This window comes from Sciurus carolinensis, chromosome 9 (genome assembly GCF_902686445.1).
Source record: "Sciurus carolinensis chromosome 9, mSciCar1.2, whole genome shotgun sequence".
NCBI lineage: Eukaryota > Metazoa > Chordata > Mammalia > Rodentia > Sciuridae > Sciurus > Sciurus carolinensis.
In genome coordinates this window covers 71694268-71718051 of record NC_062221.1, presented here as the reverse complement: position 1 = coordinate 71718051, position 23784 = coordinate 71694268, and the positions used below count along the sequence as shown (strand labels likewise).

General features: G+C 38.5%; 1 protein-coding gene and 2 pseudogenes across 1 annotated transcript in view; 2 read left to right on the top strand and 1 right to left on the bottom strand.

Moving 5' to 3' along the window:
• Polq (DNA polymerase theta) overlaps positions 1-1586 on the bottom strand; it is a 162029-nt gene extending 160443 nt beyond the window's left edge. Inside the window, 2 exon segments of the mRNA XM_047563134.1 lie at positions 324-503; positions 1312-1586. Of these exon segments, the coding sequence (XP_047419090.1) occupies positions 324-503; positions 1312-1468 (337 nt within the window). The 5' untranslated portion in view covers positions 1469-1586.
• A 4507-nt stretch (positions 1587-6093) lies between these two features.
• Positions 6094-7052, top strand: LOC124993657 (stAR-related lipid transfer protein 7, mitochondrial-like; annotated as a pseudogene).
• A 213-nt stretch (positions 7053-7265) lies between these two features.
• LOC124993656 (vasculin-like) lies at positions 7266-12703 on the top strand (annotated as a pseudogene).
• Positions 12704-23784: the final 11081 nt, after the last annotated feature.

Here is a 23784-nt window from a genome sequence, read left to right as displayed (position 1 = left end):
TGTAGCCATAATGAAAAATCTGGGGGATTCACAATTTCAGAGAAAACTGACACAAGGAATTACATCTTACCATATGATTAAATTCTAAAGTCAGAGTAGTAAGCACAAGTTAAAAATTATACAAGTCAAAGTGGCCCTTCCAAATCCCTGTATATTTTCTACAAAACATATTACAGAGTTTAGTACATATAACTGTATACAAACAAGTCAATATACAAACATATAATACCCAAACTCTGAAAAGCAACTGAGATCAAAGGAGGGAAGAGCAGATTTACATCTTCCATCTTAAAAATAGAGATAATGTATATAAATTTGAATACCTGAATAAACTAAATTCTTTCCTTCCAAGACTTGTCCAAGCAAAAGGCACTCTGCCTGCCATTCAAACATTTTTTTTACACCAAAACTGTGATATTTCTCCAGAACTGCTTTAGGAAGTCCCCAATTTGCCAATAGCAGCTTGTCTATTTGGTCAGCAGGAACTGTTTGCTTGCATACCCCTTTCAGAAAAAAAAAAAAAATAGTTTAATTTAGTTCTAACATATAACCTTAGCAATTAGTCCTCCACAGAATGCTAGAATTCCTGTGTGTTGGAATGAAGCCATTTAAAGCACATCCTGACTTCAAGAAGCTTATGAGATATTGGTCATGTAAAGAAAGGTAAGAGTAAGCTGTTATTTGTTATTTACTGGCTATAATTTTTTAAAATTTTTTTCTTAAAAGCCCTAAACAAAAAATTGTGTTAGGTACAATGGATAAGGCGAGTTGGAATTATTGGTGCTCCTCGCCAGCGATACGTAAGCATTACAAAGCTAAGTTAAAGAAGTTTCTATTAAGTGTTAATATTATAACGGCTGCACAACCAACGATGAAGAATTGGGTTAACGTTGGCCGGGCCCCAACCCAATCTCAGAACTCTACAAATCCCTTCCAGCCTTCCCCTGGACTCCAAACTGCCCGCGCCATACCCCAGACTTGACAGGATGGTACAAGACCTGTGAGAAGTGAGCACGCCTAGGAGCAAATCCTCCTTCAGCTGAAGGGGTTTAAACGGCCTACCAGGAGACCGTTCTGCAATGAGGGAAAGACCCTGAAGCCACTTGAATATTAGTACCACGCGGTCAGTGAAAGCATGCCTATGTCTGAACAGAAAGTGACCCGCCGCACCAGGCCCGAGGCACAAACAGGGGAGCTGAATTCCAGTGGGTTGTGCCAACAAGCAAGCTTCGCACAGTGAGGACACCGGCCGGCGCGCTGTCTGGTGGAACTAGCCACCTCGCCCACGGCCCCCAGGGTGCAGAGGAGTACCTGCACCTGCGGCCTTCAGGCTGCGTCCCAGGCCCGGGGGTGGACTCAGCACCGGCCCAGAGAGGAGCTGCGGGTTGACACCGCTGTCGCCGCCGCTTCCCGAGAATGAGTCTGAGTCTGATCGCTGCCGTTTTCCACTCCGATGCGGAAGATTCATTGCAGAGTTTTCTTGGTTGTTCAGGACAAGGCATCGTCCCACCGCCGTATCAAATGGGAGAACTCGGGTCTGGTGACAGGTGTGGCGACCATCTTCCCGCCACGGTCTTCAAACTCAGACCTCCCAGCCCTACCCGGAACCATAGAGTTTTCCGTGGAGAGAGTAACCCGAGAACCATAGAACCATGGGGAAGGAGAGAGTGGCCTTAGAATCAGACTTCCGGCTTCCTGCCTCTGTGCAAGGTTAACGTGATAGAACCAGGCTCGAAGTAAGAGTGAAGGAGGAAAACACCGAGTCTACGCGCAAACTGTGCGTTTATAATCATACTGGCCTAAAATTGTTCATCCTCTTTTCGTCCATTTTTGCTTTGAATAATGACGGCTATGCTAACTTCATAAAATGTGTTGTCCCGAACAGGTTAGGAAAGTAGCTCTTCTTAACTTATTGGTACTCTTGAACATTTTACGAAACATTATGCAAGAAAACCTAGAATTTCTTTTTTTTTTTTTTTTTTTTTGGGATGCTGGGGATCAAACCCAGGGCCTTGTGCTTGCAAGGCAAGCACTCTACCAACTGAGCTATCTCCCCAGCCCCTAGAATTTCTAATGGAACACAATTTTCCCTTCCTTTTTATGTGTGACAGGAGGACAGGGAGTAAGTCTGTACACAATTTCTATTTTAGCCCTCATACAGTGAGGAATATGGAATCCGGAATTGGGGATTGCTGGAATACAGACCCCTTTGATACCTGTGTGAACGCTGCAGGGAGGGGGCTCTAAATGTACCTAAGGGATCATTCTGAGCCAAGAGCTTATTAAGGGATCTGTGCTCTTTCCTTATAACAAGGTGGAAGCAAATGAGTACTGGACGTAAAGTGATGCCTGTTAATTACCTAGTTGCATAGTTCACTTCACCAAGCAAACCTAGTAGGTCACAGACCTGCTCTAAAAAAGCCTGGGCTCTTCCAGAGCACCAAAAAAATCTCAAAAGGGTAAGCCAAATTAAGAAAAAGAGAAACTCAAATGCAACTCAGTAATCGCGCACCTGACCTTCAGTTCTCTCAGGAAAACCTACCTTGTTTTTAAAAAATTGCACTGTGAGACAATTCCACAAGGTGGAGACAATACTCCATGAAAGAACACTTTTTAAGCCATGGATTCGTTTCACCCAACTTTTTTTGTGTGTGTGTTTTGTTTGTTTTTGTACCGGAAATTGAACTCAGAGGCTCTCGGCCCCTGAGCCACATCCCCAGCCCTATTTTGTATTTTTTTAGCGACAGCGTCTCACTGAATTGCTTAGCGCCTCACTTTTGCTGAGGCTGGCTTTGAACTCGCTGTCCTCCTGTTTCAGTCTCCAGAGCTGCTGGTTACAGGCGCGTGCCACCGCGCCCGGCTCATTTAACCCAACTATTAATTAAGCATCATCTACTGTATGCTAGGCACTGGGTATATGGCAGTGAACTGGTGTGAAATGCTTTTCGCTCGCAGAATGAAAGAGTAAAGGAGACAGACGTTGAATAAATTAATAATTTAAAATTGTGACTAGTGCTCAGGGAGAAGTTAATAGAATTCTATCGAAGAAAAAAATTTCTTTGATAAAAATGTCAAAGGAATTCTTAGATTATAGTCATGATAGAGATTAGCAGGACAGCTCTGGAGCCAGTCATTCTAGGTTTGAAGACTTAATAACTGTGATTTGGGATTGTTTTCTTAACCCCTTTATGCCTGTTTCCTCATCTATTTGATGGGAGTAATTATAATAACAACCTGTTTGGTTCTTGTGAGGACTGAATGAGTTAATACCTGTTAAGGACTTAGAACAGGAACAGCATTATGATAAGTCCTATTCAGAGAAAATGATATTTAAGTGTTCCAATACAGCTTTCAATATATATAGCTGGGAAGACTGGAGTAGAGAGTTGCCTTTAATTTTCCTTCTATCCTTTTCCTTTGTCTTTGTGAAACTTCATCTCTTAAGAAGTTTGCATGAATAATCAAGAGTGCTTTTTCCATTGAAATTTCAGAGGTTATACGGAAAAATTAAAATTCACATAAACTACATTTGTGATTGACTAAAACAGTATTATCTGTCAACACTGAATATACTGCTCATATGAGCAGCACTGATTCTCAGAAAGGCAAAAAAAAAAAAAAGAAAGCTGGAAAATAAATGCAGTGAGAGTGGTGCTGGTTAGTCTTATGTGTTCAGGGCAAAGGAAATGCTCATTAAGAGGATTTTGTGTTTAAAGTCCAGTGATTCTCAACTGGAAGAGGTACAATGGCTAAAAATTAGAATACCCTAAAGAGCTTTTAAAATATTCTACTCCTAGAGATTCTGACTTAATTGGTCTGGGATAGAGCCCAGGTGTTCGAATGTTTTAAAAGCTCCCCTCGTTTTATAACATGCTTCTAGAATTTAGATGAGGCTGACTTGAATTCAGGTGACCTCAGTGAGAAAGTTTAATCAGTGGCTTAAATCTACAAGGGACACTGAAAAAAAAGACCCATTTCTCCACAATGACTCAAAGAAGTAGTAAAAATAGCTTACAGATGCTCCTCAATGTATGATGGGGGGTGGGGGTCTGATAAACTCAAATTTTTAAGTTGAAAATAAGTCAAAAACATTTAATGCACCTGACCTACCCACCATCATAGCTCAGCAACACAGCACACTGGAGGGCATCAATTGCTTCTGCCTGGTGATTGCATGACTGAAAAGAAGCTGAAGCTCACTGAGGCTGTCCAGCATCGCATCGCAAAGGAGTATCTTACCAATTATTGCAGGCCCCAGATAAGATCAAAATTCAAAAGTTGAAATATGGCCTCTATTGATGCATATTACTTTCATTCTGTTATAAAACAAAAATGATAATTTGGGACCATATGTAACTTGAGAATTTTCTCTATGTTCATGGAAAGTCACACTGAAGACTGTTAGAATTTTTGCTTCAAGTATCAATGTAGAAAACCTTTACAAAAAGATGAGTAGGGAAGTCTACTGTATTTATTCCTATTTTTGCCTTTCTAGGGTCTGTTCTTTCTTGATGTTCCAAGATTCCTTCTTCTATCATTTCCTTTTTGTTTAGTAAACTTCAGTTAGCCTTTGGTTTTTTAGTAGTTGTTGTTTGTTTTTTGTTGTTGTTGTTTTAGGTTAGATCTCCTGGCAATAAATGATGACTATGAGCCAAATAAGCTTTTCTTTATTTAAATATGTAAATGATCAGGTCTAGAAGGTTTTTATTTGCTTACTCTTCTTTTTATTTTATTTTATTATTTATTTATTTATTTATTTATTTTTGTCACTGGGGATGGAACCCAGGGGTGCTCTACCACTGAACTATATCCTCAGCACTTTTTATTTTTATTCTGAGATAGGGTTCACTGAGTTTCCCAGGGGCCCTCAAACTTGCCATCCTCTGACCTAAGTGTCCTGAGTAGATGGAATTACAGACATGCACCACCATGCCTGGCTGAGGTATTTTGTTATAATAAGGGACTGATAACCTCTTTATAAATTCTTCTCTGCCTCTGATTTTCTCTTTCAACATCTGTAAATTCCATTGAATTATTTCTTTCACCTACATTCCTGATTCTTGTGACTCACCTCTACAGAGTGGGGTTTGTGAACCAGATCTTTGAAGTCAGGAAAATTTTGAAATAGAGCCTAGCTCTTCTTACCTCTTGAGTATAATATTTTTGGCTTCTGGTTTTGTTTTTTGTTTGTTTGAGTTGAAGATGCTAGAAATTGAACCCAGGACTTCATATACACCAACTGGGTATAATCTTGGATACACAGTGGTACCATATAAGCCCCAGTTTCCTTCCTTCCTTATAAAATAGTGCACACTTTCCCTCTCCATGTTTGAACAAGGACCATGGCAGGCAGGATTTGGGGAGGAGCCTTGCCCCCTGCTAAGCCTCAGAGGAGGTAAAGCTGGAGAAGAGCCAAATGGGGGTGAAGAAGAACTGGCCAGACTTTCAGAAACAGGACCAGCTCCTGGAATAAGTGCTGTGTCCCTGAGGCACCAGCTTCCCAGAATGAATAAATAGATTCATGGGAATGAAGGCATAAACTCCCCCAAACTATGCCACATAACTGGCACAGGATCTTCCCTCAGGGTGAGAGTAGACATCAGCCCTGGGAAGTCCCTGGTTTCCTTCTAGATCAGTGCCCTTCCAGCTCAACACATGCAATGGATTTTACCCCTGCTGGCAACTTCTTGCACACTTCTAAAGCTGGGAACCATTGTCTTCCCTTTGATTCTAAGGAGCAAACCTGTAACCCTGCCTTTCCATAGACAGGCCTTTATCTAAAGGGAGGAGTCTGTCTTTCCCATCCAGTGAAAAAAGGCTGGCAGAGAAATAGAAGCAGCTGTTGAGGGCAGAGCTGCCTGGCCACTGCTCCTCTTAATTCCCATCACAGAACCAGGCAGACTGGAAATGAAAGAGAGATGGAGAAAAGGTTCAGCAATTTTTTTTCTTAAGTCTTTCTTATTCTTGTAAAAAATTAAATAGAGAAAATTTAATTTCCCTGTGTCCTACTTGGATGCCTGTGGCAGCAGCACAGCACAGCCAAGCCCCCTGCCTCTGCCTTGATGGCAGTGCTCCACCCACCCCACCCCCTGCATGTTCCTGTGGGACAAGGAGAGGATCCAGGAGGAGGAGCTGCCGAGATCCATTAATGAGATGAAATGGTTGGAGGAAGCATCGAATGTATTTCAGAACTCAGGTGTCATACACCACAGAATCAAAATCCCAAACAGAAGGGAATGAAGATTGGAAGGACAAGGAACAGCCATGGGAGATGGTGATGAATAAGAAACACTTCAAGCTCTGGTGGCGCCCAATTGAAAGCAGCCATTTTTACCAGTTCCGAGTTGTTTGGAACTACATGTGTGACACCCCGGCAATTCTTCAGTGTTCAGCTAGACACAGAGTATAGGAAGAAGTGGCATGCCCTGGTGGTCAAGCTGGAGTTGATCAAGAGGGATGTGGTTAGTGGTTCTGAGGTTCTTCACTGGGTAGGCCATTTTCCTTACCCAATGTACTCTGTACTTTCAGGGGTACAGTGTGGATCAGGAGAACAATGTGACGGTGTTGGTGCCACTGCTGTGGAGCCCCCAGCATGCCAGAGTCTCCAGCATTCATCAGAGTCAGATCCTATGAACCCCAAATAGTTACCCATCCCTACAAGTTATTTAATGAGAATGTTTTTCACTACTTGCTGACGTACAGTGACAATCCCCAGACTGTGTTTCCTAGCTACTGTGTTAGCTGGATGGTTTCCAGTGGCATGCCAGATTTCTTGGAGAAGATGCACATGGCCACTCTGAAAGCCAAGAACGTGGAAATCAAAGTGAAGGACTATATCCCAGCTAAGACTCTGAAGATGAGCAGTGAGGCCAAGGCCACCACCCAAGTCATCGGAGCAGAAGAACAAGGGCAGTTGTAGCCCTGCTGAGATGGCTATGCCTAAAGGGCCTTGGAATAAGAGACGTACTTCCAGCCTTGTCTCAGCTTTCCCCCACTCTGCTACAGTCGCATGTGTGTGCTATAACATCAGTGCAGGATCATTCAAGAACTAGTTTCTGATTTGGTTCAGAGCCCTTGTTGCTCTTGATCAGAGAGAAAGTGGTATCCATGGAGGCATTGTCATGTCCTCAGGCTGACCATTTTGAAATTTAGTATTTGACTGAGCTGCTCTGGAACAAACCCCTCGCCTCAGGTTGGAAGGGATTGACTTCCTTTTGCTTCCTCTGAGTGGTTGTTGAGTGGTTCCTTCCATTCCAGATCCCACCATGGGTTGTGCAGTGCTTTGGATTTCCTTCAGTCCTGCAGGTCATCCGGAAAGTGTGGTCGACCAGTTATTTCTCAAGGAGGGCCATTGGGAGTACTCTTGGTAACAGTCTTCCTTTGAATGGGTGTGAACAGCTCTTGGCCATGTTAAGTACCTTGTCCTCACCTTGCTTTTATCTTTAGGGGCATGAAGATTGTACCAAGAAATTTCTCTCTCTCTACAAAATACTTCCCCACCAGCTCACCTTATCCAAGACATTTTCGTGGGAACTGGCCAGCTCCATGCTCACAGGCTTTGGTCACTGAATCCTTTCCTCCTTCCTAGCCTTCGTCATTTGTCAGGAGCACTGGAGAAGGGCTTCCTGTATATTCAGTGTTTTGACCATGTCAGTGGAAAGGCTCAAACATCACATTTAAATTTATTTTGGGTTTTTTTAACCTTTGTGTCAAAAAGGAGTTGGGGGTGATTTCTCCACAGCAACTTGGTATAGAAAACACAGTTCTTTGGTTCAGGCATTATTTTCCTCACTTGAGGTTTGGCTTGTCTTGCTCAGAAGGCAGAGGAGTTGTGGCTGGGCCTCTCCCTTGGAACACTCAGCACTGTAGACCAGCTACTGTCCTGACAAGTAGATGTAATCTTATCCCAAATACTAATATAGTGGGGGTGTGGTTTATGTGACCCTCTTGTTCCTCTAAAAAGTTCTTCCTCCTCTCTCCAGAGCTGAAATGAAGGCAAACCAGTTTTGCTAATGGTCCTGTTTCAGTGTTTTGGGAGACCAGGTTTTTAAAATTCCCTACTCTCCCTTTTTTTCTGGAGTTCAAATTGCTGAATTTTTACCTTTTCTCCTGCTTGCTACCTGTTGTGGTGTTGAAAAGTGACTCGAGTCTGGAACTAACCTAAAACCCTCCTGACCTTCTTGTTGGCCATTCAGTTTTGTGCCACGGAAGTAACTGCCCCCATTCATGTCTCCTGAGTCGCTGGCAGAGCAGAGATGCCCTGGGTGCTCCCAACATCTTTGCATTGAGAATTTCTCTCCTTCCCCAGAACCAGAGGAGCCAGGAATGAATCTCGGGGTTATTAACCTATGAACTTAGGACCTGCAGGTGTGAGAGGGTGTGTGCAAGAGAGCAAGAGCGTGACTGTGTGTGCACAGGTGCTAAGCAGCTGTGGTTGCCCCATGTTCTGACTTAACAGCAATTTGACTCTGTAGAATTACTTATGTCATTGTAATGATTCCATTCCTAACAGTGACATGTTTATCAAATACATATAATTATAGAGATTAGTTTAAAAAAAAAGAAGGAAGAAAGAAAATGTAGAAAATGCATATTCGGTAGAATCCCAATCCCTAAGAATCTCTATTAACAGTATGCTTCCTTCTAATTTTTTAGTGTTTTTGCTTAAAAATAGTGTATATTCTTATTTAAAAACATTCCAACGAAATCTTCCCAAGTTACTAGTATCCATTAACTACTTATTCATCTATCATCCATCCATATTATTCATTTAAGAAACAACTGGTTTTTTAATTGTCTTAAATTAATGTTTGGCTCTTTTTATAGCAGTAAACAATTACTATATACAAAGTTTCTGACTTCAAGAGGCCTGAATTCTTTTGAAGGAGATAAACATAAATATTGATTTATTGTTTTAAAATGGGTTTCCAAACTTATTGTTATTTCAGAATAACTCATAATCAATGTATTATAATGTATTTACTTAATCTCTATTGATAGACATTTAGGTACTCAAAAATTTTGATAATAAAACAATTGCTATTGGGGCTGAGGTTGTGACTCAGTGGTAGAGCATTGGTCTCCCATGTGTGAGACACTGGGTTTGATCCCCAGCACCACATAAAAATAAATAAATAAATAAATAAAGGTATGGTGTCCATCTACAATTTTAAAAAAATATTAAAAAATCCTTGGCCAAAGGACTCAAAATCAGCATACCACAGTGATGCAGCCACATCAATGTTTATAGCAGCTCAATTCACAATAGCTAGATTGTGGAACCAATCTAGATGCCCTTCAATAGATGAATGGATAAAGAAACTGGTATATATATACAACAGAATATTACTCAGCCATAAAGAAGAATAAAATTATGGCATTTGCAGGTAAATGGATGGAGTTGGAGAAAATCATGCTAAATGAGATAAGACAATCCCAAAAAACCAAAGGCCAAATGTGTTCTCTGATAAGTGGATGATGATACATGAAGAGGGGGTTGGTAAGGGAAGAATGGAGGAACTTTGGATTTTGTAGAGGGAAATGAGGTGAGGGGAGGGAGCAGGGGGAAGGAAGATGGTGGAATGAAACAAACATCATTACCCTATGTACAATTACACGAATGGTGTGACTCTACATCTGTACAACCAGAAAAATGAAAAGTTATGCTCCATTTGTGTACAATGAGTCAAAATGCATTCTGCTGTCATGTATAACTAAATAGAACAATTTTCAAAATGCTACAATGATTATTATTGCATAGTTATCTTTTTACATCATCTTTTATATCATTTAATTGTTTTAAATACAAATAATGGGTCAAATGTTTATATAAATACTTAAAATTTTAATGCTGGCACCTGAAGTAATTTCCAAATGATCAAAGAAATTAACATTCTCCCCTAATGAATGAGAGCACCAGTGCTTTTCCCTGCACCAGATTTTCCACAAAAGGAGGCAGGAGGAAAAAGGAAAGAAAATTGAATTTCTGGATTAAATGAGATTTCCTTACAATTGTGTTTATTAGCCAAGCAGATTGCTAGATTACAAGTTCCTTGTGGGTAGAAACCTTTTTATTCTTGTGTGTCACTAAACCTAGCACTTAGCACATTCCTTGCAAATACAGGGTATGATATTTATAGAAATATAGAGAGAGAATATATAGAAAATAAATGATAATAAATGTTAATTATAGAACAATGGAGTAGATCCATTTCTGGGAGACTAGATTCAAATGAACCAAGCTTGAAAGAGTGATATGACAAGTCATTCTGTTCATCCTTTAATACTTGACATCCAATTGCAAACTCTGGAGGAATGGAGTGTATATTGATTGTTGTGGGTGAGCCAGGGCAGAAGCAGCCAAAAAAGATGCAGGAAGCCCAGTGAGAAGCTATTATGCCTGTAGTCATCCAGGACAGAGAAGATGGCTTGAATCAGGATGTTTGCTTTTAGCTTTATGGTATCTATTGTATTTGATAAGTTTTGGTTTTGAGATTCTGTGTTAATACATCAATATTTCTGATCATGCTTTTTATAATTTTTTGTATTTTTTGTGAAAGATAAAAAGGGAGAGATTGAGTAAGAGTTCAATGAAGCTATTTTGAAAAAACTTCTTGAGAAAAACTGAGAAAAATTAAGGGACTTGAGATATCAAAAGAAAAATTCGAAAAGAAACAAATTCCAAGAAAGAGAGAAAGCATATGTTTGTCAAAAAAGAAATCATATGGGTACAATGAGTAAAAGAGGTCATGATAAAGAGATAAGACTAAGCTAAATGAGCCGAGATAGATGTATATTTTGACAAAAACGTTGAGAACCTGAGATTTGAGAGATTGAGACATTATCCAAGAGAGACAGACACAGAGAGAAATTAAGACAGACAGATGGAGGGGTTTGGGGTGGAGCTCAGTGATAGAGCACTTGCCTTACACAGGTTCCTTCCTAGCACCAAAAATAAAGAAAAGAGAGAAATAAATAGTGGGTCACTATGAGAGAAAGAGAAATGAGAAATTGAGTTTTGAAATAGCTTCAGAGGGAGGAAGGGAGACAAAAGACTAATAGAGGAGAGAGGGAGGGAAAGAAAAAGGAGGAGACAGGTAGAGGAATATAACAGGTTGACAGGTGAAACAGAAGTCAGTGGGCACAGACAACCAAGAGACACTAAAAAAGAGAGTGAGATACTGAGAGGAAAGAGAGATTTTAAGAGAGATGTTGAAATATGGTGTGAGATTTCTCTGTACTTTGTTTACTCTAGAATGCCTGACAATCATCATCCCATTTCCTGGACTGAGTCTTTAATGCCTACATCTTTTCTTTAATATTATCCATAGCTTTTCATTCTGCTTTACTTTGGGTTCATTTCTCACTCTTGACACATGATGAATATCTGTCGTCTTTTTTTTTTTTTTTTTTTTTTTTTGGCAGGATGCAGAGCATGACCTCTGGTCTTTTGTTTCTAGATCTCATAGATTAGTGTAAGACTTGTGTCCTCTGGGCTAGGAAAGGCCTGGGTCAGAGTCCCCTCCCTAGTCCAAACAGACCTTGGCTGGAAAGTCAATGTTGTTATCATAGTTTGAAGCCAGAGTCAAGTCCATTAGTCAATTTAGACAATTGACTGCCCCCGCTTCAGCACTGTAATAGTGTTTGATACTCAGTAAATAATTGTGTCAATGTTCAATAAGAAAGAATGAATCAGTGCCTAAACCAGCTGTTCCACCTACTAAACCTACACAATGGAAAAGCCAAACTAAAGAAAATAAGTTTGGGACTTCTTTCCCTCATGAATCTACAAAGGGTGTTGGCAACTTTAATGCTTTTAAATCAACTTTCAAGAATTATAGTCCATCAAACAAATTCAGTGAAAGAGTGTAATCGTTCAAATTCCTCTTCACCTGCTGACAAACTTAATCAGCAGCCTCATCTAACAAACTGACACAAATGCACACCGATAAGTTACGTGAATTTTTGAAAGCATCGTAAAGGAACAGAGTAGAAGAAGAACATGAAGATGAAAACCATGCTGGCTCGGAGAAGGATGAAGACCCACCTCATTTGCATAACAGCAATAGTACTCACCAAGAAAGGGATACAAACAGAAACTCTGATGAAAATGAAATTCCACAAGAGAATGGCAATGCCTCCGTGATTTCCCAGCAGATCATCTGGTCTTCAACCTGTCCACAAACTGATGTTCTTTCCAGTTCACTTGAGGCAAAACACAGATTGTTAAAGGGGATGGACTGGCAGGAAGACAGTGAGAATAATGAAACGTGTGCTTCCTTATCTGAGGATGAAATGAGAGAATTCCAAGTTATTAGTGAACAGTTGCAGAAGATGATCTGAGAAAAAATGGTATTTTGAAAAATGGCCTCATCTGTGACTTCAAGTTTGGGCCCTGGAAAAACAGCACTTTCAAACCCGCCATTGAGAATGATGGCACAGAGACTCGTAGCAGTGACACATCAGATGATGATGATGTGTGAAGGATTTCCTAACAGCTTTAGAACTTTTAGTGTGATACCTCTCTCATGCAGTTTGAGGTAAATTGTAAAAATGAAGATCTATAATTTATGTAGTGAATTAACCCATTAGAAGATGATTTTGTGGGGGGGACTTCAATATGAAGAAAACAAGAATGTTGTGTTGGGCTATGTTGAACATTATTTCTTTGTAAATGAATGTTGCAGAAATGAGGACTTTGGTTGATCCAATATTGACTCTCTTCATCACCTCAGCATTTCTCTGACTAGCAATGTGACGATGTAGCAAATGAGATTTTCTCATTTAACAATAAAAATTGTGTAATGTTTTGCAAAAAGGAAAAAGAATGAATCCATGAATGAGTAATAGTGTTTGATACTCAGTAAATAATTGTGTCAATGTTCAATAAGAAAGAATGAATCAGTGCCTAAACCAGCTGTTCCACCTACTAAACCTACACAATGGAAAAGCCAAACTAAAGAAAATAAGTTTGGGACTTCTTTCCCTCATGAATTCAGTCAGCTTGAATGCTCAACATCTCTAGCAATTAGAGAAATGCAAATTAAAACTACACTGAGATTCTCTCACTCCGGTCAAAATGGCAATTATCAACAACACAAGTAACCATAAACATTGGTGAGGATGTGGGGATAAAGGTACACTTATACTTTGCTGATGGGACTGTAAATTGGTGCATCCACTCTAGAAAGCAGTATGGCGATTTCTAAGAAAACCTGGAATGGAACCACCATTTGACCCAGCTATCCCACTCCTCTGTTTATATCCAAAGGACTTAAAATCAGCATAATACAGTGACACAGCCACACCAATGTTTATATCAGCTCAGTTCACAATAGCTAAGCTATGGAACCAACCTAGGTACCCTTCAAGAGATGATAGATAAACAGACGAAGCTGGGTGCAGTGGTACCTGTAATCCCAGCAGCTCTGGAGGCTGAAACGGGAGGATCACAAGTTCAAAGCCAGTCTCAGCAAAAACAAGGCCCTAGGGCTGGAGATATAGCTCAGTTGGTAGAGTGCTTGCCTTGCAAGCACAAAGCCCTGGGTTCAATCCCCAGCACCACAAAAAAAAAAAAAAAAAAAAAAAAAAAACAAGGCCCTAAGCAATTCAGTGAGACCCTGTCTCTAAATAAAATACAAAATAGGGCTGGGGATATGTCTCAGTGGCTAAGTGTCCCTGAGTTCAATCCCAGGTACCAAAAAAAAAAAAAAAAAAAAAAGGAAAAGAAAATGTAGTACATATACACAATGGAATATTATTCAATCATAAAAAAGAATGACTTTATGATTTCTGCTGGTAAATGGATGGATCTGGAGACTACCATGCTAAGTGAAATAAGCCAATCCCAGAAAGTCAAAGGTCAGATGTTCTCTCTGATATGTGGATGCTAACACACAACAAGGTGGGGCAGATAGAAGTTCAGTGGGTTAGACAACAGGGAATGAAGGGGAGGAATGGGGATAGGAAAGACAGAATAAATCACACATAACTTTCCTATGTCCATATATGAATACATGACCAGTGAAACTCTACATCATGTATTCTACATCCCTCAAGAATGGGATCCTAATGAGAATAAGTTATACTCCATGTATGTATAATATGTTGAAATATACTATTCTGTCATGTATACCTAAAAACAAATTTAAGCATTAAAAACAAAGATTTCAGTCAATTTGAGAAATGTGTTGGCAAGGATGGGTAGGCAAAGAACTACAAATAAAATAAAATTAAAGATTTTTTTTAAAAAATGCATCAGTCAATGATAAAATGTACATACCAGACTCTCAACATTATGACTAAACAAGTTGCAATTGAGAAAGTTAAGGAGATGATAGCAGTTGAGAAATATGAAGAATAGAATAAGTAGGTCTGCTATAAATCTAATACAAATCCCCGAAGTCATTAGAATGGAAAAAACTCACAACATTCAAGAAAAACATGGCTTAGAAATGTCCATAACTGGGGCCTGGGCTTGTGGCTCCATGGTGGAGAGCCTGCCCAGCACATGTAAGGCGCTGGGTTCCACGCTCAGCACTACCTAAAAATAAATAAATTAAATGAAAGCATTGTGTGGGGTTGGGGTGGTGGCTCCGTGGTAGAGCGCTTACCTGGCATGTGTGAGGCACTAGGTTCGATTCTCAGCACCACATATAAATAAGTGAATTTAAAAAAGGTCTATCAACATCTAAAAATAAATTTTTTAATGGTATTGTGTCAGTCTACAACTAAAAAAAAAAAAAAAATGTCCATAACTGAAGAAATTCAAAAGTATTTAGAATGAAGGTTTAAAATGAAACACAGAGAAGAAAAATGAAGACAAATATTACCTGGACCTTTTTTGGGTAAAAAATAAAGACTGTGGAAAGCATAAAACTTTAAAAACACCTGGAATGTAAAGAAAGATTACCTACAAAGAAATAAAAGTTCAACTGTTAGCAGACTTCTAAAATAAATGAATTCTACATTCACCTAACCCATTAAGCAAAAATGACAATGTAATAAAGAAATTTTTAGGAAAAGAAAGTTTGAAAATATTTATAATTAAGAGACCAACTCTAGCTGTGGTAGGGCACTTGCCTAGCACTTGTGTGAGGCACTGGGTTTGATCCTCAGCACCACACAAAAATAAGACAATAAAGGTATTGTTTTCATCTATGACTAAAAATATTTTTTTAAAAAAGAGATCAACTGTAAAATAACTACTTAAGAATCTACAGGAAAAAGAATAAAACAGGAAAAAGGAAAAAGGGGGATGAAAGAATAGATGATGACGTGGAACTTGAAAAACATGATTAAATCTAAATAAATATTTATGACAATAATAACAACTACTTTTAGGAACATAAAAGTACTTTTGATCTAAAATAGTTGGCAAAAATAGCCAACTATTTGAAGACTGAATTTTAACAAAAATTTGTTGTCAAAAAATACAAAGACATTTTATTGTTTGGTAGAAATATAAAGAAACTGATTTTTTAATTTTAAAAATCAAAGCTGGGTATGGTAGTACGCACCTATAATCCTAAGGACTTGGGAGCTGGAGGCAAGAGGGTTACAAGTTTGAGGCCAGCCTGGGCAATTTGGCAAGATCCTATCTCAAAATTTTAGAATTTAAAAAAGCTGGGGATGTAACTCAGTAGTAAAACACCCCTGGGTTCAATCCCCAGTACCACGATAAATAAATTAATATACAAACAACAAACTCAAGTATGTATGTTTAAATAAAATGTAACTTTAAATCTTGCATTTAACTTACATACTACTGTGCAGGAAAGAGAAAATAAAGTACAACCATCCCAAGAGAAGACTAGAAAAGCTAAAATGAACACATACACAGAGAGGAAGAAGAATGTACAAATTTAGCAGGTAGAAATAAACACAAATATATCACTAATTATTATCCTATCAAACACTGATGGGTTAAATCCATGTTAAAATTTTCTAACTGGATTGCTGCCTTCCAGAGACACACCTAAAACTTTAAACAGCATGAGTCTAAAAGTGAAGAGGTTGTACGGAAAGAACACAGGCGCCTGATTGGAGAGGTGCTCAAAGGTAGGAAGCATGAGTACAAGAAGAATAATGACTGTTATTTCCGCCACGGTTGCACTCGACTCTAAGCACACTGTATTAAATGAGTAAATGAAGGAAGGGAAATCAAGAGGGATGGAGGCAGGGACATCAGGTGTGTCTGGGTGGTGGTGGTAGCAGTCTGATGGTGTCAAAAATTACATTCCAATACATGGTCTCTCACCATGAGGACACACTAAAGAACACGCGTTTCCAGACACACCACGCAGGACTGAACATGGGCACTCCAGGGGGATTCGTGTTAAGACAGCAGGGGGAGATGGGAGGCAGAGCAGAAGAGGGGAGGGGACCAGAAAGTGGGGCTTACTGGTCAATAGGATTCCCAAGTCCAAGGAGCAAGATTAAAGGATGCAAATCAGCTCCATTCACTCTAAAGGGAAAAGAGAGAGAGAGGGTAGGGTGGTAGGCTGAGGACAGAAGGAAGAACAGGTCCGATCATGTTGTGAAAATTGTGTAGTGAACGAGAGAGTCCTGCTGCTGCGGCTACGGTTCAGGGCTCCCCAGCGTTCCCAGTCTGTGTGAGTGTGGCCTTCTCACCATCCTGGCACTGTCTGTTCTGTTCATTGCAGAATTACCTGACTTAGAGGAGCGCCCACTTGTGGGAGGCGGCAAAAAGTATTTGCTGAATAAATGTGGACTCTGGCTGGCATTTCTGTCTTGTTGCTCTCCAGAGCCCTGATGGGAAAACACTCTTGTCCACATGAATCAGAGGTCTTTTCTTAATATGCTGGTTTGAGCTGCATACTCTCAATGCCCTTCCTGGGAAAGTGGGCAGGCCATTCACTTGTGTATTCAGGAGGCAGTAAGACCTGATTCATTCCTTATTCCGCTGTTCCAAATTTGAAGAATTTACATCTTGCTGGGCACAGTGGCACACACCTGTAATCCCAGCAACTCAGGAGCCTGAGGTAGGAGAATCTCGAGTTCAAAGTCATCCTCAGCAAATTAGTGAGGACTTAAGCAACTCTAAATAAAATACAAAATAGGGCTGGGGATGTGTCTCAGTGGTTAAGTGCCCCTGAGATCAACCCCAGTACCAAATAAATAAATAAATAAATGAAAAAAGAACTTAACATCTCTTCATCTATAAGAGGTTGATAACAATTGTGTTTTACTTTGTATGATTGTCAAGGACCAAACAAATCATGTATGTGAAGCATTTGGATATCTGAGACTTCCAATAATTCTAATGTTGTCATTGTTACTGAGTTACTGTACTCCTACATTTGCTCTAAGAATTATAGTGAAAAACAGATGCTTAATTAAGCTTAATTTCTTTTCAATTAAATGAGAGGCCCTGGTTCATCCCCCACTTTTCAAACTTTGGGGTCTCTGAAGTTCTTCACATTCCTAAAAATTAAAGACCCCCAAAATTTTCTTTCGGTAGGTTATATCTTCAGATATTTACCACTATCAAAATCAAAATTGAGAAATTAAAATATGCTAACTTTATTTTCTACACCTATCCCGACAAACAGTAGATAATAAAAGCACTGTTTTACATTATAGCAACTTTGGTTTATAGAAGAGAGTGGAATTCTCTTCTTCTTTTATATTCATCTGTTGCGATTTTTTTGTTTTGTTTTGTTTTGTTTTGTTTTTAAAGCATAGAAGAAATCTGACCTTTTGCAGATATGGTGTTAGAAAAGGAAGAATTCCAATTGTCTTTGAGAAAGGTGCAGATATTCTTTGAAACCACAACCCAAACTCATCAAGTGGTAGTTTCTTAAGAGATTAGTTGCAATGAAACTTGGAATTATATCAATTGCCTTTTCATACTCTGTCACATTAAAAGACATTGATCTATGTTGAACTTTGAATTTTTTATGTATAATTTTATAATATTGCACACTGGTCATTGGAAAAATTTTTGCTTGCTGAGTAATAAAAAACTCTTCTAAACATATTCTGCTATTCATTTGTGGTAAAATGAAAGTTAGAAAGTAAAATAACCTCTTATTATTATTATCATGAAAACAACTGGCCTCAGGAACCCCAAGAAAGTTCTCAGGTATCCACAAGGGCCTAGGAAACTCACTTTGAAATTTGCTGCCCAAGGTCACCCAAACTTTCCTAGCACTTACCTCTCCCAATCTCTCCCTCCCCCTTTCCCTCTCTCTCCCTCTGTTGTTAACTCTTCCCAAGCAAGAATGAAAATAATCCATATTCCCTTTCCACTGACACATCTCCTTCTCAAAGCCAATTGTTTTCAAAGGTGAGATTAAAAAAAGAACAATGAAGATGGTTCAACTTTAAAATGGTGCAAAAATAATATGCAGTTAGTAAAAACCATACTTTGAATTTCCCCACCTAGCACTAGTTGGTACCAATACTCTGTCATGATGCTTGGCAGGGCAACCAGTCATAGCACTTAGTCAGTCACACAATCACAAGGGGAAACAACTCATTCTTTAAAGTGTGCTGTGCTGCTAAGCTATGACATTTGGTCAGTGTATTCAATGTGTTTTCAATTTAGGATATTTTCAGTTTACAATGGGTTTATTGGGGCATGATCCCATTATAGTCCAGGAGGATGTATAAACAGGTTAAAAAGATATTGTATTTTGGTGCCAATACCATGCCGTTTTTGTTACTATTGCTCTGTAGTATAGTTTAATGTCTAGTATTGTGATACCTTCTATTTCACTTTTTCTACTCAGGATTGTTTTGGCTATTTGAGGTTTCTTGTTCTTCCAGATGAAGTTCATGATTGCTTTCTCTATTTCTATGAGGAATGTCATTGGGATTTTAATTGGAATTGCATTGAATCTGTATAGTGCCTTTGGTAGAATGGTCATTTTGTCAATGTTAATTCTGCCTATCCAAGAACATGGGAGATCTTTTCATCTTCTAAGGTTTTCTTCAATTTCTTTCTTTAATTTTCTGTAGTTTTCATTGTAGAGGCCTTTCACCTCTTTTGTTAGATTAATTCTCAAGTTTTTTTTTTTTTTGAGGCTATTGTGAATGGAGTGGTTTTCCTAATTTCTCTTTTAGAGGATTCATCAATTATGAATAGAAATGCATTATATTTATACATATTGATTTTATATCCTGCTACTGTGCTGAATTCATTTATTAGTTCTAAAAGTTTTCTAGCAGAGTTTCATGGTATTGGCACCAAAATAGACAGGCAGGCCAATAGTACAGAATAGAAGACACAGAGACAAAACCACATAAATACAGTCCCCTCATACTAGACAAAGGAGCCAAAAACATACAATGGAGAAGAGATAGCCTGTTCATCAATTGGTGCTGGCAAAACTGGAAATCCATATGCAGTAAAATGAAATTAAACCTCTATCTCTCACCCTGCACAAAACTCAACTCAAAATGGATCAAGGACATAGGAATTAGACCAGAGACCCTGCACCTAATAGAAGACAAAGTAGGCCCGAATCTTCATCATGTTGGCTTAGGATCAGACTTCCTCAACAAGACTCCCAAAGCACAAGAAATCAAAGCAAGAATCAATAAATGGGATGGACTCAAACTAAAAAGCTTTTTCTCAGCAAAGGATACAATCAAGAACATAAAGAGAGAGCCTACAGAGTGAGAGAAAATCTTTTCCACACACACTTCAGATAGATCATTTATCTCCAAAATTTATAAAGAACTTGCAAAACTCTACACCAAAAATACAAAAAACCCAATCAATAAGTGGAACAAGGAACTGGACAGACACTTTACAGAAGAAGACATACAGGCAATTAATCAATATATGAAAAAGTGTTCAACATTTCTAGTAACTAGAAAAATGCAAATTAAAACAACTCTAAGATTTCATCTTACTCCAATTAGAATGGCTATTGTCAAGAACACAAACAATAATAGATGTTGGCGTGGATGTGGGGAGAAAGGCACACTTTTACATTGCTGGTGGAGTTTCAAATTGGTGCAGGCACTCTGGAAAGCAGTGTGGAGAATCATTAGAAAACTTGGAATGGACCTACCTTTTGACCCAGTTATCCCACTCCTCGTTTTATACCCAAAGGACTTAAAATCAGCATACTACAGAGATACAGCCACATCAATGTTTATAGCAGCTCAGTTCACAATAGCTGGATTGTGGAACCAACCTAGATGCCCTTCACAGATGAATGGATAAAGAAATTGTGGTATATATACACAATGGAATATTATTCAGTCATAAAGAAGAATAATATTATGGCATTTGCAAATAAATGGATGGAATTGGAGAATATCATGCTAAGTGAAATAAGCCAATCCCAAAAAACCAAAGGCCAAATGTTTTCCCTGATAAGTGAAGAATAATATATAAGGGGGGTGAGGATGTGGGGAGTGAGAGAAGAATGGGGGAACTTTAGATTATGTAGAAGGAAATGAGGGGGGTATGAAAAATGGTGGAATGAGACAGACATCATTACCCTATGTACATGTATGATTACACAAATGGTATGAATCTACATCATGTACAACCATAGAAACGGAATGATGTACCCCATTTGTGTACCATGAATAAAAATGCAGTCTGTAAAAAATTAAAAAATAAATGAATAATTTAAAAAAAGAAACAAAACTCTAGACTCTAACATGTATTTTATCTCAAATATTCTATTTTTCTAGAACAGCAAGAATTTACCATTCTATTTCTGAATTGACATGTTTTCAATTTTTGATGTCAGTTAAACCAAGCTTTCATTGTCAAGTTTATGAGAAAAATTTAGGCTTTGCAAATTTTCTTATCTGTAAAAGATCAAGTAATGATGTCAAAGAGAGAGGAATATTAAAATAATTAGGAAATGGAAAAAAAATATTGAAATTGCCTGTAGAAGGAAAAGCACTCAGGGCTAAGAAAGAGTTAAGTAGACTATGTGCAGTGGTTAGGGAAGATCAGAAGCATATTCTGCAAGTCGGTATTGTTTAAAATGAGAAACGACAGATGAGTAGGAGTTGGCCAGGTATTAAGTGGAAGAGAACATGGGGAAGAGGATATGCAAATACCTAAAAAAAGAGGGTCATGATTTGTTCAAAGAATGCAGGAAGTTCAGGGCCTAGGAGACAAGGGGAGAGTTCAGTTAGTGCCTAATATTTACAAGACCAAGTCAATACAAAGGGAGGCCCACATGCCATATATCTATTTACAAGTTGTAATCAAGCTAGCAAACTATTAAGTAAAATATGTTCTCTCTGATAAATATCTTTCTGAAAGTCAAGATTCAGATTTTGAATTCTTGGGACACAAAAACGTCAATGGGGGAAACACTGATGTCAGCCCTTCTCCTCATTCTCACTCCTGTCTGAATGAGGGCTAATTCAGAGAAGATACTGTGTAGACACAGGGTTGTTTGACCAAAAAACAAAAACAAAAACAAAACACTATGGTCTCTTTTGTACATGGAATATGATTTAGAAGTGGCAAGTGTTCCAGATCATAACACATTTGTCCAGCAGACTCCACGTGCAGTGGGTAGGCGCATACTGAGAGCATTCTTTTAATGCCTTGCTACTCTAAGTCTTATCTACCAACAAGTTCTGTCAGTATCACTTGGGAGCTTGTTAGGAATGCAGAATCTCAAGTCCTCCCCCAGATCTACTGAATCGGAATCTGTATTTAGCAAGATTTACAGGTGGTGTGTATGCCTATTAAAGTTTGAGATATGGAACTTAGTGAAGAGACTCAAGACAAGGGTTGCTCTTGGCCAGGTAAGTGAACAAGAATGTTTGGTTCTATAAGGCTCTCTAGGCCAGGGTCAGTGAGGATGTTTAATAGATTCCACTTCTGCTGGGTGTCTTGGAAGTGTCTGAGCAGAACAGTTACATAATTTGAATTACTTTTCTAAGCAACAGTAGATCCCATCCATTGAGCATTATGTTGCATCAGACTTTGTGATTTACAGACAGGCTCTCAGCGAAACCTCATTTTCCTGGTTTTGATAGTGTGCTAGTTATGTCAATGTTATCATTGGAGGAGTCTGGGTAAAGAGGGTGCAGGACTTCCCTATGCTTTATTTTTTTTTTCTTCTAACTTTCTGTGAATCTGTATCTATTTCAAAATTAAAGGTAAACTAAACCATTGGATCATGTGACTGGATCATGTGGATTTTTGCTTTCAGTACTCATAAACATTTCAAATAAATAAAGAAGGGAAAACAAATTTATTTCACCAGATATTTATATATGCAGCCCTTTCTTCAGTCTTGAAGTTATAATTTTCTCTCTTATATAATATTGTCTTTAGCCTGAAGAACTTCCTTTAATATTCTATAGTATAGAACTAGTGACCATGAATTCTTATAGTTCTGAGAATGTCTTCATTTTACCTTCTTCCTTTTTCCTTTTTTTTTTTTTTTGTTTGTTGTTATTGTTACTGATGATTGAACCCAGAAATGCTCTACCACTGAGCTTCATCCCCAGCACATTTTTATTTTGACACAGGGTCTTGCTAAGTTGCTGAGGCTGGCCTTGAGCTTAAGGGCCACTTGTCTCCAAAGTCACTGAGATTACAGGCGTACATTACCGCACCTGTTTTTACCTTCATTCTTGGAAGATACTGTCCCTGGATATAGAATTCTGAGTTGACAGCTCTCTTTCTTCAGTACTTCAAAGATTTTGTTGCACTATCTGTCTTTGTTTCTGATGAGAAATACATGGTCATTGGTTCTCATCTCACTTTTCTTCTTTTCATTATTAGGTTGTATTTCAACAATCTCTGAGCCATAAAGATAATTCATATACAATTCCTTTTAATATTGCCAATGTTTTATTTTTGACATACATCTGGAGTATTTCTCTGAAAATAAAATATGAATCAGTTTCCAGCTGAGGTGGAGGCATTAAAAATAATGTCCCTTGCCTGAGGTTATAGAGAAAACCCAGACCAATGAAAACATTGCTTTCCAGGGAGAGAACAACCTCATTGGTATCCCCTTTCTCATTTAATCCTTTTGCCTCAGATTTTAGAAACCTCAATGAACAGAATGGCCCAGATCATCAGAATGACCCTGATGAATAGACTGACCAGAATGGCCAGAAGTTTATCAATATAAATGATTCCAGCGTGAACTTGATACCACAGTTTCCAGCTAATGTGAGTATACTTGACCTTCGACCTCCTTCTCCCTCCTTCCCCTTCCCATGGGGCCCTAGAATGGTATTTTGCATTTTCTTTAAAGCAGTTATAAATTGTGTCTTATTTTCAAAAATCTATTCAAAATCTTCCCATCATAAAAGAAGAAATTTCAAATTTCGAATCAGCATTAGCCCATGATTGATTCAATTGTCAGATAAGCTGAGAATACAAAATATAGAGCAAGTGGGAATGTTTTTCTGGGTGAGAAGGTCAAAGCATAGGGAGGCAGTTATAGAAATAGCTCCCTTTCCAAGGCAAGAATACTGTAAAGAAAATAGTGGGAAATGGCAAAAAGGAAGCTCATTATTTATAGTACTAGTGTCTACTTGTATATAGACATTTATTTGCAAAAGTTAGATGCTACTGAATTATTCTGAAATATGTATTCATTATTAAATAATGCATGGCTGGAGATTTATGTGTGTTTTATGTGTTTTCTTCCAAGAGTTTTACAGTTTTAACACTTACATTTAGTTCTTTAACACATCTTGAGTTAAATTTTAGATATGGTAAGGTAAAGATCCAACTTCATTCTTTTGATGTAGATATGGTCAAATGATTTTATACAAGGGTGCCAGGACCATTTGATGGAAAGGGTA